The 19725-nt window shown below is 35.2% G+C and overlaps 1 protein-coding gene across 2 annotated transcripts in view; it reads right to left on the reverse strand.

The window, feature by feature from the left end:
* The window catches only part of ldah (lipid droplet associated hydrolase), a 79342-nt gene extending 60134 nt beyond the window's left edge, over nucleotides 1-19208 (reverse strand). Inside the window, exons 1-2 of one of the 2 annotated variants that reach the window (XM_056477699.1) lie at nucleotides 19145-19208; nucleotides 17118-17312 (exon numbers count right to left, since the gene is read on the reverse strand). In XM_056477699.1, the coding sequence (XP_056333674.1) occupies nucleotides 17118-17277 (160 nt within the window). In that variant the 5' untranslated portion in view covers nucleotides 17278-17312; nucleotides 19145-19208. Of the gene's footprint in view, nucleotides 1-17117; nucleotides 17313-19074 lie in introns of both variants that reach the window. The other variant, XM_056477698.1, reaches the window with a different exon arrangement.
* Nucleotides 19209-19725: the final 517 nt, after the last annotated feature.

The following is a 19725-nucleotide window of genomic DNA, read 5'->3' on the forward strand; positions in this document are numbered from 1 at the left end:
AAAACGCCTCTCGGACAGTTTGCTCAGGCATTCTGTTTGAACGAAGAAACATCAGATTCTCCAAAACTGCTTGCCAAGCTTATGATTGATTTTCATATCATGAATCACCAATGAAATTAAACACCAACTGTCTCTTTAGTTTCATTTCTAAACGTCCAAATCACACAAAATCTGCAGAAACTCATGTGGTCGGAGCCCCTCCCCCAGAGTATTTTCAGTCTATAGACCTGTTTCTTGGCTGCTGCATGGAGGGCGCCATAGCGACCAGCGTCTTCCGGTATGTTTAGAACTTCCATTTACAGTGTTTACAAGTGGTAATTTTCGATCCTAAAATGGGTTTCAATAGCGTTTTGAGTGGATTACGGAGTGTTTTTGTGACACACAACTTTGAAAGGTGTGTGTTAAAGCCGTTATAATCTGTGAGATGTGGTTCAAGCACGAGAGAAAAACGTTCTACTAGTTCACGTGTTTGCCACCAGAAATACAGTGGGTGTGTTCCCGACCTGTTAGCTCAGCGGCTCTTCAATGCGCGCGCGCACATACACACACACACAAACAAGTTTTGTGTTTTTCTGTCATTTCAAAACGCCACAATTTTTTCACTTTGTGACACTTATTTAGTCCATGTGTAAGTGGGACAGTACAGGCTACATGTGTGTGTCAAACATTTTAATAAATTACATTTGTTTAGGCTGGTTATATATTTGAAAGAAAGAAAATGTTGACATTAGCGATGACGAGGCTTCATTTAAACTGCACAAGATGCCATCTGACAACGAGGGGAAAATGTCTCGCAGTAGTTGTTTTCCATCCTATTAGGTCGCATTTTTTTAAATAACCAGTCCTGGAGATGGTGCTGAGTGACAACAGTATTAGTTTAAAGACGATAAAAACAAATAAAATAGATGAATCCCCTATCGTTTCAAAGCTGTCCAAATGTGACTGTTTATTATACACATCAGCTGCTGACCAGAAGTTCTTAGCATTCTCCTTGTGCGCAAAACATAATGGGTAATTTTGCGTTTTAAGAAAAAGGTCTATAGAGATTGATGATTGGCTCCTGTACTAGTAGGAGGGCCTTTAATCACCATATTGACCGTTACACTTTTCCCCAATCAAAACTATACGAGTGACACGTCTTGTGTATTCTATAGTCTTTGCAAGATAGGATATGCAGCCGGACAGAAGTGCGATACGCACATCAATATACAGTAGTAGCATTTTTTTATGACACTGTATAACAATAATTTATATTTTTACAGTACTGTGACAGTTGGGTTTAGGGTTGGGGTGAGGGTAGGTATTAAAAAATAAAATTTATTTGGTAATTTAATAGATAACATAAATAATACTCGGTACAACTACAGTTTTTATTTTCCTGTGACGGTTGGGTTTAGGGTTGAGGTGGGGGTAGATGTTAATAAAATACAATAAATGGGAAATTTAATAAATAATATAAATAATACTCATTAACTTCAGTCAACCATATCTGATCTAACAACAATCAAATTCACATTTGACATAATTTTTTTTTAAATTACTTCACAATATGGAAATTTGAGACAACCCTGCTGAAAAATCCAGCTTAAACCAGCCTAGGCTGGTTGGCTGGTTTTAGCTGGTTGACCAGCATTATTTTAGAGGGGTTTTGGCCATTTCCAGCCTGGTCTTAGCTGGTCAGGCTGGAAAATGACCAGCTAAATCCAGCTAAAACCAGCTAGACCAGCCTGGTTTAAGCTGGATTTAGCTGGTTTTGGCTGGGCTCCCAGCCTGGCTAGGCTGGTCAAGCTGGTTTTAACTGGTCATTTTCCAGCCTGACCAGCTAAAACCAGGCTGGAAATGGCTGGAAACCAGCCTGGAAATGGCCAAAACCCCTCTAAAACCAGGCTGGTCGACCAGCTAAAACCAGCCAACCAGCCTAGGCTGGTTTAAGCTGTTTTTTTCAGTAGGGAAATTAATAATTTTAGGGAAATTTAATAAAAAAATTCCTATATTTGTAGTATTTATTATGTATAATTTTGTGTTTTTGATCAATTGATGTGAGTGATAACAACTTAAACTTGCTATTTCTAAAGTATTTTTTTCTAAATAACAGTTTTTAGCATGACAAAACTATTAAAGCTCAAAGTTCAATTGGGCAGAGGACAAGGATAGTGACAGGGTTTGTACATTTGTAAAGTGTTTTTATTAAAGAAAAAAATCTGAGAATCAAATAAATGACAGCAATTCACAGAAATCAAGCATCAGTCCATTTTAGACACTTTTTTTTGGAGGAAATATTTTTTATGCACTGTATTTGTGTTTTTATTTCAGGGACAGATAGTGTACATTTCTGGTAGAATGTCCCACATACATTTTTTTCAGTCCTAAACAACAAAACAAAAGTGAACTTAATCAAAAAGAAAACAAGTTGACAATACCAGCATACACACCAATTGACAATATCATTCTGTTTACTGTTTAGCTTATATTTACAGTTCTCTTCATTACTCTGAATGGCCCTTAACTAATTTGTTAATATCTATTTTCTGGGAGCATTAAAACACATTTATCTACTATTTTTCTGCATTGCTCTGGGTTAAGAGGCATACATCAATAAAATTTTAATGAGACACAGCGATGACTCTATTATCTCTTTTATTTGTGTGTTTGTAACACCAGAAAGGAAGAAAGTCTCCTCCTTTTTGCGTCATGTCTGTTTCATCCCTACCCATGTAAAAAAAACATCATAAAGCTAAAAGTGCAGCCAAAATAAAAGCGTCTGAAAGAATGCAAAGGAGGCATTCCTAGCAGAAGAAAAGGACAGAAGCATGAGCGATCCTCTCCTCTCCCACACGTTATCATTTCCCCCTCTCCCCGAGTTCATAAATTCAGGCCTGCTCACCGGGACATTAAACAGATACCCTGCCTGCCGTCTCTGACCCCAAGACTACCACACTACTGACGTAGCCCTGCAGGTGCAGAACACACACATACACACTCTCGCACAGACACACACACACATGCTTTTCTCGCTTAAACACACGTCCTTCTTGCTTACCAACCACACAGACTCACAAATACACACGAGGGAAGCCACTAAATCATGCATAAACACCAGGAGTATGTAGGACCCTAGTGGATATCATAAAAATAAAATATTGAGTTCAATTTGGCAAACGGATAAAGAGATGCCTTCTGGTTTAGTCAGTGAATCAGTGTCGCTTTGTATTACTGAGGAACTATTATAGTGTGAATTTGTTTTTATTGACATTTTTACCTGTTTTAATTGCTATAAATAAGGCTTTGGTCATTTTTTGGTTGTATGTTTTTGCCATTTTTATTATGGTGGTTTGAGAAAGCTAACATACTGTTATACTACATCAACTTAATATTCTTCTTCGTCTGAGACTAATTTCTATATGCATCTCATCCTAGACCGTTCATACTACAACTGCCAAACTAACTCCAGACCTCCAAACTGGTCTGACTCGGGTTGCTATATCTTTTCAAACTGATCCGACTAACGGTTTTTCAAAAAGTGACCCGGAAAATTCGAAAAAGTCCCATTGACTTAACATTGGACCAAACTTTGTGACCTTATAACTTTGCACCAGACTGTCATACAGACTTAAAGTTGGGCTCATTTAACTCAGACTACCAATCTGCCAATCACTGATGACCTTTCAACTTACTAGCCACACCTAGCAACCACTTACAACAACCTAGGAACTGTCCCACAGACTTCTATTGTAAAAAACTGCCATTGACTTAACATTGGACATACTAACAACATACCAATCGATACTACTAGAAATATACTAACGACATACAAATCATACTAGCAACATGCTAATTCATACGAAATTTATGATAACAACATGCTAGTTTATACTAGAAACATGCTAAATTATTCTATAAACATACTAGCAACATACTAATTCATACTAAATTCATACTAGAAACATGCAAATTTATGTTTGCACCTGCCTAGCAACCACTTAGAAGACCTTAGCAACTGCCAAGCAATTTCTTAGCAACCACCTAGCAATGCCTTAGCAACCGCCTAGCAATCACTCAGAACACCCTAGCAACACCTCAGCAATTACCTAGCAGCATCTTAGCAACCACCTAGCAATACCTTAGCAACCGCCCAGCACCGCCTTAGCAACCACCTAGCAACACCTTACCAACCGCCTAGCAACACCTTAGCAAACCCTCAGAACATGCCAGCAACCACCTAGCAACACATTGACAACCGCCTGGCAACACCTTAACAACCACCTAGTAATGCTTTAGCAACCACCTAACAACACTTTAGCAACAACCTAGAACACCTTAGCAACCACCTAGCAACATCTTAGCAATTACCAAGCAATCATTCAGAAAACCTCAGCAACACCTTAGTAACTACCTAGAACACCTTAGCAACAACCTAGCAACACCTTAGCAACCACCTATAACACCCTAGCAACTGCCTAGCAATGCCTTAGCAACCACCTAGAACACCCTAGCAACCGCCTAACAACCAATCAGAACACCTTGGCAACCACCTAGAACACCCTAGCAATGTCTTTATAACCACTCAGAACACCCTAGCAACACCCTAGGAAGAAACATGCCAATCCATACTAGAAACATGCAAACATATATGTACTTATCTCTCTATGCCTACTGTTTCAAACTTCTTAAAAACTACTTCAATTATTGAAACTTCAAAACTATTTCGAACTTTCAGCCGAGGCTTTCTCAATCCACCTTAAAGTTTGTCTACGAACTTTACTTTTCTAGTTAGTTATACTGTAGGGTTAGGGTAATATATATACTATTGATATTATTTATTACATTATTTATATTACAGTTTTTCTCTTTGGTGCATTTCTCACAACACTATTTACATTTGCACAGCAGTTAATGCATTTCTCAAAACAATTAGTACAAACTGTAAAACCTAGTTGATAACCTGCAAAAGCGTGTCACTTGCTTAAAATGGATAGCTCATTCCTCCAAAGCAAGTATTGATGTCAATGAAAGTGTCAGTGTCATCATGATGAAAAGTCCTGACACCATTGTTTATGAACAAGATAGTCAAATGGCTTTGTAAAGTTTTAATTTTGACAGTTTTAAGGCAGAAAAATCTGATTTTGGTGACACTTCCTGAAAATGCTCCAGACAGCACTATATAGAGTACTATTTGCACAGCCATTTGAAAACCAACAGTAAAGTTAGACATCACTGCATTTAGTGAGGTATCTGAGTACAAGACACTGAATACAGTGAGCGGGCTTCCACACAGGTTCTGCATCTTGTTTATATACACTATGAACAGCAGCTACACTATTATTTTCATTATTCTCCATTTCCACCTGGGGATACTCTTCCAGAGGCCCTCAGACTATGCAGAGTCACTGATTCGATCCAAGATCAACGACGAGATGATCCCAAGGTTTCTATATCCTGGACCAGGTCGTATCCTGATCAGCTACTGTGGTGGTCATGGAGGAGTTGAGAACATGAGACTGATTCCTGTGACGCTCCAGAGACAGACGAGTCTTCGCTGAGGCCAGCTTCCAGCCTCCGCCACTGAGACTGCAGCTCTGCACAAGACGTTTGGCCAGCGGAGAAATAAAAATGATCGTGCCCAACTGAGCCTGGTTTTTCTCAAGGTTTTTTTTCTTCACTTTTGCCATTTAGTGAAGTTTTTTTTCCCTCTCCGCTGTTGCCACTAGCTTGCATGGTTCAGGATCTGTAGAGCTGCGCATCGTTGGATTTGCTCTTCAGTATTTGGACTCTCAGTAGTGATTATTAAACCACACTGAACTGAGCTAAACTGAACTGAACTTAAACACTACAAACTGAACTACACTGTTCCTATTTACTATGACCCTTTATGTGAAGCTGCTTTGACAATCTACATTGTATAAGCGCTATACAAATAAAGGTGAATTGAATTGAATATGTATGTTTCACATTTTTACTGCATTTGCTTTTTGTAATTCCAATTTATTCACAGAATTGTGCAAAAGAATAAATACACCCTTATTTACAACAAACATAAATTTCCTTTGGGTAGAGATGTGCACAACTGTAAACAATATTGCAGTACATATTAGAACTGAACCTACAACATACATAGGTCTGTAAATCATTCATGAAACTGTTAAATTTAGAAGATATTTTCAGGAAGAAAAAAGATTTAATTTTTTAAAATACAATTAGCTTGACAGATTTTGACAACTAGCTCAACATTTTTGTATGTAAAGACTCAAGTAATGAAATGAGGACTATTAGTTTTATATGGAATGACTATTCATGGCATTCACAAGTTTAGTTAATTTTGACAGGCATGACATAAGCGAATAATAATGTTATAAAACAGCAGAGAGTTGAATGAAAGCAATTGATGCATGTCCAAAAGCATTTGCAATTTGTTGGAAGGAATAAGAAACTGCTACTATGATGTGCACAAATGAATAATTGTTTTGAGAAATGCATTAACTGTTGTGCAAATGTAAATAGTGTTGTGAGAAATACACCAAAGCCACTGAGAAAAACTGTAGTATATATTTCTATAAAGATATTGCAGTAAGATAAGACAAACTAAATTCAAGATTTGTATTTTTATGGTTTAGGGTTGAGTGTAATATAATACCCCTGCATTAAAGCATTTTGGAGTTTGATCTTTCGTAAAATGGTCAATCAAGAGACCCCCATTTAGTAGCATAAAAGCAAAAATGGGAATGGAGTTAAACAGGTTAAAAAGACCTGCCTTAAGGAAGACATTAGCAAGCACTGGAATTCGTTCATGCAGACAGTGTGTGAAGTTGTCTTTAACTTATTAGCTCCAACATGCCATAAAGCTGATCCAGTCTGCAGAGGGAGAGGAACAAGTGAAAATGCTTATTGACTCTGGCAAACATGCAGACACAAGGGTGACTATAGCCAGATCTCCTGACAGATTGCCCTGCGAGGCTTGTTCCAATCTATTCAAGAGGTACAGTAATCCAGGATAAAAGGCAGTAGGGGAGTTGTCAACCTCAGGAGGTGGAAAAGTTGAAAAGCTTGGATGGATGAAGAACAATTTAAGAATCAATGGAGAATACCACTCCGGGTATTTTTAATATAACAGTGAGCTGTAACTCAACTGGCCCAGTAAACATGTCTTATTGTACTGTTTTATGTTACAAACATTTTACTAATCCAATATACAATATATAACACGCAAGCACACACACAAATAAAAAAAAATCACTAATACTTATAGGTCCTGTTTTTAATGAAAAATATATGTTTTCAAAATCATTAAAAAGATGCAAAGATGAGATGGACAGAAAGATGGACAGATGGACAGATGGACAGATGGACAGACAGACAGACAGACAGACAGACAGACAGACAGATAGATAGATAGATAGATAGATAGATAGATAGATAGATAGATAGATAGATAGATAGATAGATAGATAGATAGATAGATAGATAGATAGATAGATAGATAGATAGATAGATAGATACTGTAGATGGATGGATGGACGCACGGACAGACGGACTGACAGACAGATAGATAGACAGACAGATAAACAGAACAATGGATGGATGGATAGATGGATGTATGAATGGACGGATGGATGGATGGATGGATGGATGGATGGATGGATGGATGGATGGATAAATGGAACGAACTAACGAATGAAAGATGGATGGATGGAACGAACGAAGGAAAGACAGACAGACAGACAGATTGATAGATAGATAGATAGACAGACAGATTGATAGATAGATAGATAGATAGATAGATAGATAGATAGATAGATAGATAGATAGATAGATAGATAGATAGATAGATAGATAGATAGATAGATAGATAGATAGATAGATAGATAGATAGATAGATAGATAGATAGATAGATAGATAGATAGATAGATAGATAGATAGATAGATACTGTAGATGGATGGATGGATGGACGCACGGACGGACAGATGGACAGACAGATAGATAGACAGACAGATAAACAGAACAATGGATGGATGGATAGATGGATGTATGAATGGATGGATAGATAGATAGATTGTAACACTCTCTGGGAGAACTGTTCAGCAAATGATTCACTATAAATGATTCTTTAAGGCTTATGCCACTCCTTGTTTGTTATTTAAAATGAAAATTCAAACTCTGCACAAGGCACTTATATGTTCCTATTGCATTATTTTAGTACCAGGGACGAGACTTACTATCGGATATAATGAAAACTCAGATCCAAATTGGCCCATTGCTCTTTCTCCTGCTGGAGAATTCATCACTCTCATTATCTATCAACCAAAGATGGAATCTGTTGGTTGTTCTGATTGCTGCTGCTGCTGCAAAAAAAGATCATGAAACGATGGCTGGATCCATCTACTCCAGTTGAACTAACTTAAAAATTCTACTTACTAGACATTATAAACTTAGAATATACCACAGCCAAAATAAACAGAGCCAGCAGGAAAACTATACAATTTTGGTCAAACCTTGGTGAGACTGTACCCAGACATGTTTCAATCCTGATTGTGTACCTCTCATACCACTATTACTGTTTTTATTATAATCTACCTTTCTCTAGCTTCGCTGTAATAAGTTCTAAATCGAAAATGTTCAATAATTAAAGAATAAAAAATGACTTTGTAGGCTAAAAATATGTTATGTTTATAGCCAAAATTAATCAGTAAAAACTTAATGGTAATATCATTATGTGTAAAATCAGTAACAGAACGGTATTTTATAGCCTTATTAATTCTATCTGTTGTCTTTTATAGCTGGTTAAACATATGGAAAATGTCGCTGAATAGTATTTAACTTTTTTGAATGCTGTTTTTAAAACATAAATAAATAAAAATAAAGCATATAAAATACATAAAACATAATCTGATGTCCCCATTCATTTCTGTTCCTATTAATAAACAGACACCAGTAGAAACAACAAAATCGAACCGTTTTACAAATAAATGTGTCATGACATTTAAATAATTAAGTTACACCTAATAATATGCCAATATATTTTAGATAAATACAGCACTACAACACATAGTGGTAAAATTTTCAACATATTAAAGGTCACTCGATCTCATTTTGTCTATGTGGTCTGTTCATGCCTAGAACAAGTTGCAATGTGTGCTTTGGCTGCTGAGTTAAAAGACTCGCGAGACTAGAGGGGAGGTAAAAGGTCAGCGCCGGACCAGCAATCAAATAGAACCTCCGGGTAACATTCCTAAAAGCATTATGCCAGAAATCCCAGAAATGCATGAAAAAGCAAAAATAATAACCTCCCTTGGAAGGCCCATCGTAACTCCTGATCCACCTGCTCATCAAATGCTAGCAAGAGAATCATAATTGCAGAACATTCATATAATTTTATATAGTTGCAAGGTGGTCAGCGGAGTTGGCAGGAGTAGGATTGTTCCTTGCATGAGCCATGAAAACTGACATAAATATTACATTCTGTTTCCAAAAAAGAGAGGGAAACCCCATGGAAACTATTGGTGGAAAAAAAAGGCCATGTTATTGGGAACACAACTTAAAGTCTATACGGATTATTCCTCACCCTCAAGTAGAAACCAACACACTGTCTCGAAGATGGCAAAGGAAAGGGGAATATTTGTAAGATTGTAATGAATTATCAAACAATGTGATACTGTGAGCTATTGGATGCAGCTGGTGGGACAAGCGGAGTGCTTTGCACAGCAGGTTCCTATAAATCAAAACCATCTGGATAGTCATCGTTGACCCGCTGAACATCACTGTGCTTTAAATAGTGCTCATCACAAGTCTTTTCTTCTTTTGAGAATTGTTAAAGGGCAAATTTCCCTTATAATTATAAATGTAAAATATAATTATATTTATCCATCCTTATATTATACATCATTACACATTCTTCAGGTCAATTTCTGGATATAGATTAAGTCAAAATTATTAGCCCTCCTGTGATTTCTTTCCCTTTTTCAAATATTTCCTAAATGATGTTTAACAGAACAAGAATTTTTTTCACAGTATTTCCTATGATATTCTTTATAGAAAGTCTTGTTTGTTTTATTTTGACTAGAGTAAAAGCAGTTTTTATTTTTTAAAACCATTTTACGATCAATATTATTAGCCTCAAGTAACTTTTTTTGGATTGTCTACAGAACAAACCATTGTTATACAATGATTTGCCTAATTACCCTAACTTGCCTAATGAACTTAGTTACACTTTTAAATTGCACGTTAAGCTGAATACTACTGTCTTGAAAAAATATCCATTCATATATTATATAATGTCATCATGGCAAAGATAAAATAAATCAGCTATTAGAAATTAGTTAATAATTATTAATTATTATGTTTAGAAATCTTCTTTCCATTAAACAGAAATTCAAGAGTTCACAGTTAGTGAGAGGGATCAGCTGTAGTCAATCCTATCACGTGCTCCTCTCGAAATCAGGTTGTGAAACTTCACTAGGGGGAAAAATATACAGGGAGGCTAATAAATCAGAAGGGCAAATAACTCTGATCTCAACTGTATATATTTCTAAAAAAAAGTTTATAATAGTTTAAAGTACATTGAAAATGGTCTGTGTGCTCTGTAAATTAAGATTTCAAGTAGAGAGTTCATCTGATACAAAACAATTGCTAAGCTGGGATGCTAAACTATTTAACTCTATTTAACACTATTTAAACTATTGAACATCCTACCAGAATATTTTCACAACTAAACCAGGTTATCTGTACTTCCATTACTTCCAAGCTCTGAAAATTAGAAACTACATAAGACACTTTGTTCTCGAGAGTGACAAATAAAATGAGCAAAAACACAGCAAACCTGCTGCCATCCAGTGGTTTTATCAGTTAGCACTGTTAGCATGCTACACCAGCCAAAGAGTTTTAGCCTTTAAACATAAATGTTGATGTGCCTGTCTCTAATACTACCTGAAATTTTTTTGAGACACCTGCCTCTTTAACATGAAATTGACAACAAACAATTGTCTTTTTAAACAATATTGTTGAACAAAGTAGTAACACTTTGGCTGCTTTAAACATTCTGTTGACTATAAGTAACTTTGCAACACCAGTATTAGTCAACTGTTTGATTAATACCTTATAACACATTATTAAGAATCAATAGACCGGTTCAAGACTCAAGAGACCAGCCCAAGACCGGTTACTCACAGAAGCTAAGCACGGCTGAGCCTGGTCAGTGTCTGGATGGGAGACCACATGGGAAAACTGGGTTGCTGTTGGAAGTGGTGTTAGTGAAACCAGCAGGGGGCACTGTGGGTCCTAATACCCCAGTAAAAGTTAAGCGGACACTATACTGTCAGTGGGCGCCGTCTTTCGGAATGAGACATTAAACCAAGGTCCTGGCTCTCTGTGGTCAATAAAAATCCCATGGCACTTCTCGTAAATAGTAAGGGTGTAACCCAGATGTCCTGGCCAAATTCCCTCCATAAGCCCTTACCCAGCATGGCTTCTCAATCATCTCAATCCACCGAATTGGCTTCATCTCTGTCTCTCCACTCCACCTATAGTTGGTGTGTGGTGAGTGCACTGGCGCCATTGTCCTGTGGCTGCCGTCACATCATCCAAGTGGATGCTCCACACTGGTGGTGGTGTGGAGATTGTGAAGCACTTTGGGTGCATGGCCATGCACGATTAATGCGCTATATAAATACACATTACATTATATTACATTACAATACATTACAGACCTTCTATTGACTAAAAGTACATTATTTTGAGTACACTTTTTCTACTAAACCTAATCTGAAACAACTTCTAGTTTTAACTTCTACTTGTCTATTAACACTCTACAAATTAACGCATAGTTATATATAAGGCATAGCATAAAGCATCTAGATGGGACCATCACAATAACCCTATTAAACATTAAGCATCATAAAAATTACTGATATTTAAAAGTATGCATGTGGTAGTATGATATGTTCATTGCTTTGTTATACCATGCAGTATTCTGTATAATTTACAGAAAACTAGTGTAATGAAACCACTTTTGTTTTTTTGTTAATATACTGGTGCCAAATAAAATTCATTTTGAGTCCATCTACTTTGCTCACTCTGTATCGTTATTGTCTCAATAACGCAAAGCCGTCCAAAGCCTATTAAAACAGTAGCACCTGTGCTGGCCTGGCGGATAGAAGAGCCAAGGGAGCCTCTGGCCAGACTGCAGAGATTATTGCCGTTATCTCTGAAGTAAAGGGCACAGGTTCTACAATAACAGTGCCGGCGTATGGGCTCTCCGTTTCCCATAAAGAGTCTATTGAGCACAATGCTCAGTGACATTCAGAGCCCGGTGAAAAGCCGCCCCTCTTTAAGGTCATCAGCTTGACCGTGTTCTCTCTCTGCAGGACATCTGCTGTTGAGTTCTTTTTTTTCTAACAGATTACGTCAGGAAAATTTGTGATTAATGTATTTAATTGTTTCATGAAAACAAAATACACTTTTATTTAGCAGGGATACGTTAAACTGATCTAAAGTAACTGTAAAAAAAATTGTATAATGTTTATAAGATTTCCATTTCAAATAAATGCTGTACTTTTCACAGTAGATAGAATCCTTAAAGTAATAGTTCCAATAAATAAATAAATAAATAAATAAATTATATATTATATTTTTTATTTTTTTTATATATATATATATTTATAATATATGTTTATTTATTTATTTATTTATTTATTTATTTATTTATTTATTTATTGTCAATGTTGAAAACAGTTGCTTAAATTTTGTATGTATATACTTATTGTTTATGTTTATATATAAATAATAAATTAATAAATAAATTAATAAATAAATAAAACACAAATATTTAAAAATATAAAAATTCAAGTTCAAATATTTTAATTCAAGCAAATTGAATTCAAAATTCAAAAAATATTTTATTCTAGCACACCAATTCATAATATTCGAATGATTTAAATTTTGAAGGGCCATGTGACACTGATTAAAAAATATTATAAATATATAATCATAATTCATAATAACTACAATTTCAATATAATGGTATAATGATACCATTAAAATGGTTTCTATTAATTCTAATTATATAGAAGTGTAGACATATAAATCTAAATATTATAGGTGGGCATAGATTGATTTTTTTTATCTAGATTAATCTCTAATTAAAATTAGTCTAGATTAATGACTTATTTGAATTCACGGCTCATTTGAATTCTGCCGAAGGCATTCAGAATATGTGTGCTACCCAAATAATAAGTCTTTGAGAACGGGTTTCTCAAGGCAGGTGGTGCATTAGACCAGGGGCTCATCTCCTGTTTCCAAAATGCATCACAAACTGCTTGAGAAACTGTTCTACTATGATAATTGGTGATGAAAATAAATTATGTTCAATAAGATGTACTTGTGTTTACTAACTGTTTGTTTAGTTAAACATGACTTTTGAACTATAAGCCTACATAAGCTCCAAACAGCGATTTTTGATTACCTTAATCCGATTTAAGTCATAACTGAACTAAACAGAAATGGAATTAAAACATGGAGTATGCATATATTAGTGGCATTTTTTAAGTTAACACCGCGATTAAACTACTACCATCATGTAGGACTTTTCGCCATATTTTCCGACAAGATCCACGCACGCGGCTGTCAGTAAAGGACCGCACACACACACACACACACACACACACACACACACATCGCGAAATGCGGAAATTTTTTTTCTTTCCATTTGGCGTGCGTATTAAATTCCATAACACTCTCACCCAGCTCCTAACAAAACTTTGAGAATAGATTAAAGGCAATATTTTTTTATCGCACGATAAGAGTCTCGCGTTAACGCAGCACGTTAACGCCGATAACGGCCCACCACTACTAAATATACAGATTGAAATCTTCTGTGGAAGTCTCTGGCGCAATAAAAAACCTTTTACTGTATTTTACACCAAATAAATGCCGGTGGGCACAAAAAATTTTTTCTGAAAACATTTAGCTTTTAAACTGTATAGTAAAATGTTCAAGTGTGAAGAGAGGTGACTGATACTGCCTTTCTATTTTTGGAGATAGAGAGGCATTAAGAGATGAGGGTTTGCAACTCTGAGATCTGATGACAGAACATGAGACGTTTCACTGATAGCTAAATTGGTTTGAGAAGACAACTATAGTGAACCTGTGTTATCTATTCGATACTTATGAACTACTGCAAGCTGTCTTTATAATAAGCTATCATATCTGTGGGAAATGCTTAAGTGACAGTTTTTATATGAAATCTTCAGCAATTTTACAGACTCTTCTTTTCATGCCAATATAATAAATGGGACTTGAGATTTCAAAATTCAAAAAATATTCAAACACATCATAAAATTGGTCAATGCTTTATTCCATTAATTCCATTCCATTCATTAATATTGCTCCTTTCAGCTTTCAATAAATCTGTCAATTCAGCTTCAAACATTAGTCCAAACTATTTGTTCACGACAACAGGTTGCTACATTTATCAGTAAACGTTTTATCTAAAGATGTGGAACATTTTGATCCTTTGAAATGCTTTTATTGCATTACTTTTGAAAGCTCCACAAAAAGCCAGTGCATTTTTTAAAATATCTGATTTTGTATTCAGAGGAAAGATAAGCACAGAAGTAATAACAACAGAACTTAACTTGTTTGTGGTACTATCTATAATATTTGAAATATTAGTTTAGTATACAAGCAGAGTATAGCATGTAAATCTAGCCATTGAAAGGAAATTAATAAATGTAGTCCCAGGTCACAAAAAGTTCCAGGTTTTATGACTAGGTCTAATAATGTGAACAATATGTTGAGTGCTTATTTACAATATAATATAATATAATATAATATAATATAATATAATATAATATAATATAATATAATATAATATAATATAATATAATATAATATAATATAATATAATATAGTATAATATAATATAATATAATATAATATAATATAATATATTATAATATATTATAATATATTATAATATAATATAGCTTCAGCCACAGTATACCATGCGCTAATGCACAAATAAAAAAAAGTGTCAGGTCGTTCTGACTAGGTGTAATAATCTGAACAGTATTTTAGTGCTTAACATCTGCTCCTGAGCTACATGGCTTTTCCATGAAGTCAATGCACTAGAAGCTGCTGTCAGGGGAAGAGTGGTGGCCCATACAGCTATTTTCCACTGGGGTTTTCTTCTTGACCCAGGGCCAAGTGTAAAAAAAAAGTAGATTCCCGACCGTGCAGAGCTTTTCTTCATATCCCCTGCATCTGCTGGATGGACTGTGCTATGTCCAGTGCTTAAGATAGCTGTGACGCACTCACACACCTGTGTACCAATCACTGCTAGTTATGTTTATTTATGCATTGGCAACAAAAACTGAACACAGCTCAGTCTGAGATATTTTGCCCCGAGACAGGTTTATTTGGTGCTTGTTCTTAATTGTGGAAGTGAGGTCATAGACTCTGAAGTTGAGCAAAACCCATAAAAGGCTTAAAGTTCATGTAAACATCACTGACTTTAAAAAATTTCTAAGTCATATAATGAAACTTCAAAGCAAACTGTGAAATATTCTGTGTACATTATATTGGCAACAGTTAAAGCATTAAAAAAACAATATAATATAATATAATATAATATAATATAATATAATATAATATAATATAATATAATATAATATAATATAATATAATATATTATAATATATTATAATATAATAGTGGGTAGCACGCAGTGGGTAGCACGTTCGCCTCACAGCAAGAAGGTCACTGGTTCGAGCCTCGGCTGGGTCATTTGTTGTATCTGTGTGGAGTTTGCATGTTCTTCCCTTGTTGGCGTGCGTTTTCCCCCAAAGTCCAAAGACATGCCCTATAGGTGAATTGGGTAGGCTAAATTGTTCGTAGTGTATGAGTGTGAATGAGTGTGTGGATGTTTCCCAGTGAAGGGTTGCAGCTGGAAGGACATCCGCTATGTAAAACATATGCTGGATAAATTGGCGGTTAATACATATGGTGGATAAGCCATAAAGCACCAGACCACACACACAACACACCAGCTGATTGGTGGAGAAGAGACAGAGTGATGAGGCCAATTATGATATGAGGATGGTTAGGAGGACATGATGGACAGAGGCCTGTGGGCAAATTTGGCCAGTGTGCTGGGATTAAACCCCTATTCTTTTATAAAGGACATCCTGGAATTTTTAAAGACCACAGAGAATCAAGACCTCGGTTTAACGTCTCATCCAAAAGATGGCACTCACTGAGCAGTATAGAGTCCCCATCAATATACTGGGGTATTAGAACCCACACTAACCACAGGTTGAGCGCCCTCTGCTGGTCCCATGTGATCTCCCACCCAGTTTAGCTTCAATGGACGACCATGTGAAAGTTGCAGAGAGCTAACTGCCGGAAATATATTAATCGAACAATAACACATTTTTAATTTTTTTCCCCATTATTTTAAATATATATAAAAATATAATTATGATTATATTTAATGTATATTTAACACAGATATACATTATAATTACTATAACTTATATCCGCTGTACCAACTGTCATTTTCTTTAAATTCTATTCATTCAACTTGCCTTGTTTTTGGTTTGGCTGCATTTTAGCTTAGTATTTTAGACTAGTTTTACTATACTAAAACTTTAGTAATTTTACAGCGGAAATCAATCAATCAAACAATTATTTAATCAATTAGTTTGTACGTTTGAACCATGATCAATTATTATGATTGCTGTCACTTGTCATTGTTGCCTATCAACATACATTGTGACGCAGTATGAACAGACACAGTAGTGCATTTACCTCACTAGTTTCCTGTTTTATTATAATAAATAAAAACACTTTACACAGTACAAAAACTGGTGTGACAATTCTAATATAAATCCTAATAGTTTCATATCAAAACACCCTGTAATCACTGTGGAGCAGTGGCTTTATTGTTTCAGAGAGGTGTCTTTTTGCTAAAAGGTGATTGGTCTTTTAACCTGAACATAACCTGACCATGTTAGCATGTTAGTTGTGGAGCTTAACTACGCAATTTAAAGCCTAACCAAAGTATACTACATATATTAAAATATAACTTTAAACACATTCTAATGCAAGGTGAAAACTGACACATCTTACCTGGAATGACAAGAATGAGAGTTTTGGGAGAGTTTGGGCTCTTGCTGGCTGTATGCAGGTCTTTTGGTCCATATTTGAGCAGCTCTGTGACTACACCTCTGCAGTAGACAAACTCCACAGAAGCTTCCTCCCCAGGCCCCTCTGATCCTGGACTGTTCATCACATCAACCGAATCAGCTCCACACAGTTCTTGGCCTAAGATAACAGTGACTGATTCTATTATATACAGTAAACCAAAAATATTAAAGGTTATTTATTTTGCCGCTTTTCACAAAATGTTTAGGTTTAATCATAATTGTGCCATTTTGGTGACTGTCGCTTTAAATTTAAATGAGATTGCATTCTTTTCAGAAGAGGGCGGAGCTACAAATGCCAGTGATTCAAAAACAAGAAAAACTTTCTATGCTAATGAGGGAGAGATCTTCACTAATGGGCGGGGCTTTCACCCTCTGATGATGTGTACAAAGGAAAAATGTCAATCAAAGTGTTTCTGCAGACGGTTTTTATCAAGTGTGATTATAAAGAATAAAATTAATACATTTTTACCATGAGAAGCTAGTTATATTCACAGACTATTGCCACACAACTGTGTTTAAACCCTTATAAAATAGATTTTTGCATAATAGGTAACCTTTATTGTTTAAAGTGCATGGTATTGCAACGGCTTAACCTAGCAGTATGGTTACTAAATATGATGCTTGATACGCTGTAAAAAAACATTATATGATCAATTAGTCATGACAGCATATGTTTTTAGTTCAGTGTAACTTATTAAACTAAGTTAATCATGTTCTAACTTAATTTTATAAGTTACGCAGGCTGTTTTAAGGCAGTTTAACATAATATAAGTTCAATGCACTCATAAGCTTAATTTGATTAAGGCAAACAGGATTTTTCACAGTGTAGATTACTCAATACTCACTTCATCTAATGACATTTGCTGATTTCACAAAGCCTACAGTAAAAGACAACTGAAAATGTAGAATTGGTCTGTACGAGTTATGATCACACAATGTTATGATTAAAGCTTTTCAATTCATAACGCAAACTTGTACAAAAGGGCTTGAAATAAAGCTAAATAACACGTGTCCTTCCTTTTAAACAAACAATCTATTGCTGGAGCAGAGGTCATAGAAAGTGAAAAGGGCTATGGCAAGCCGTTTTGACTCGTTTGTAGGATATGATTAATTGATGTCAACAATTCAGTTTTCAATAGATAAAATGCCAATTCTTGATATCAACAAACAAATTTCCACTAGTGAAAATGTTAATTCTTCACATCAATTGAAGTCGTGGCATCAGGCATTAAAAACATCAACTTGTAAAAACAATTATATGAAGACTTGTATTTTCATTAAATGTCACTATAGTTTACCACTCAAATTCATTTGTTAATATCAATTCAGTTGCACATTTTTATTGAAGATCCAAGCATTTAAAATAGCTAATATTTAATTGTTGAAATCAGCAATAAATATCCTGAAAATGAATAAAAGTCAAAATGGCTTGCCATGGCAGTTCTAAAGTGTGATGAAAGTCAACCTCTGACAGAATGACAGCTTGCAACACACACTGCACATTGAGATTAGTCTGTTATCGTGTTCAGCATAAACTAAATGTCACAGTGACTTAACGAGACAGAAACAGCAGAATAGAATAGAATAGAATAGAATAGAATAGAATAGAATAGAATAGAATAGAATAGAATAGAATAGAATAGAATAGAATAGAATAAATCGAGGTATGGAATATTTGCATTCAACCACCACTGACAACTTTCTGTTATGTTAAATCAGACATGTCATTGTCTAATTTCTTAGGAATAATACTAAAATCTAAAGGTCTTTGAAATAAGCACTACTTCATCCCTATAACACCCATTCATTAGATTAACCTCCGACTTTACAGACAAAGATCGGCGCTTTGAAATGATTTATGATTTTACTGCATGTCTTACCGACAGATGATATTCTTTTAAGTTTTTGTGAGCGGAGAATGTTTGTAAGAACAGATGTAATGACATTTACCGGTATTCTTCCCAGGGCAGGTAGCATTAAACCAATGAAGCGACTGACTCGCTTCCTACTGTACTGCTTCTCTTGATTCTCCGAAGTTTCGGAAGCTCATACCGCCACCTACTGTACTGTATGTACTGATTAAGCTTTTATCAGTGTTTTATCTTACATATTTTACAGTCTATGATTTTATCCCCAATATTGTCCTAGCAAACTTTTGAGTATTATGTGGAGGTAAAAATCAACATTTTGAACGAATACAACGTTTTACTATGCTTTTACAGCATTTGCAAACTTATATTAAACAAAACTTACAAGCTAACCTACAAACTTGTATTAAATAAAAAAAATGTGAAATTCTTTGAAATTACAAAATGCTGTATAGGGCTTATCTATGTGGGGCAGTTGCAACAAGACTTATTTCTCCATTCAAAAATGAGATAGAGTGATGATAATCATACTACTAATTCTTAGTTAAACCCTCTTTCAATCTGAGCAAAATCAGCCATATGTGACCATTCCTTCACTATACAACTCCTTTTTAGGTCAAAAAGAATTTTTTTAAATAATCAGAACAATTATCATACTATCTA

This window comes from Danio aesculapii, chromosome 17 (genome assembly GCF_903798145.1).
Source record: "Danio aesculapii chromosome 17, fDanAes4.1, whole genome shotgun sequence".
Classification (NCBI taxonomy): domain Eukaryota; kingdom Metazoa; phylum Chordata; class Actinopteri; order Cypriniformes; family Danionidae; genus Danio; species Danio aesculapii.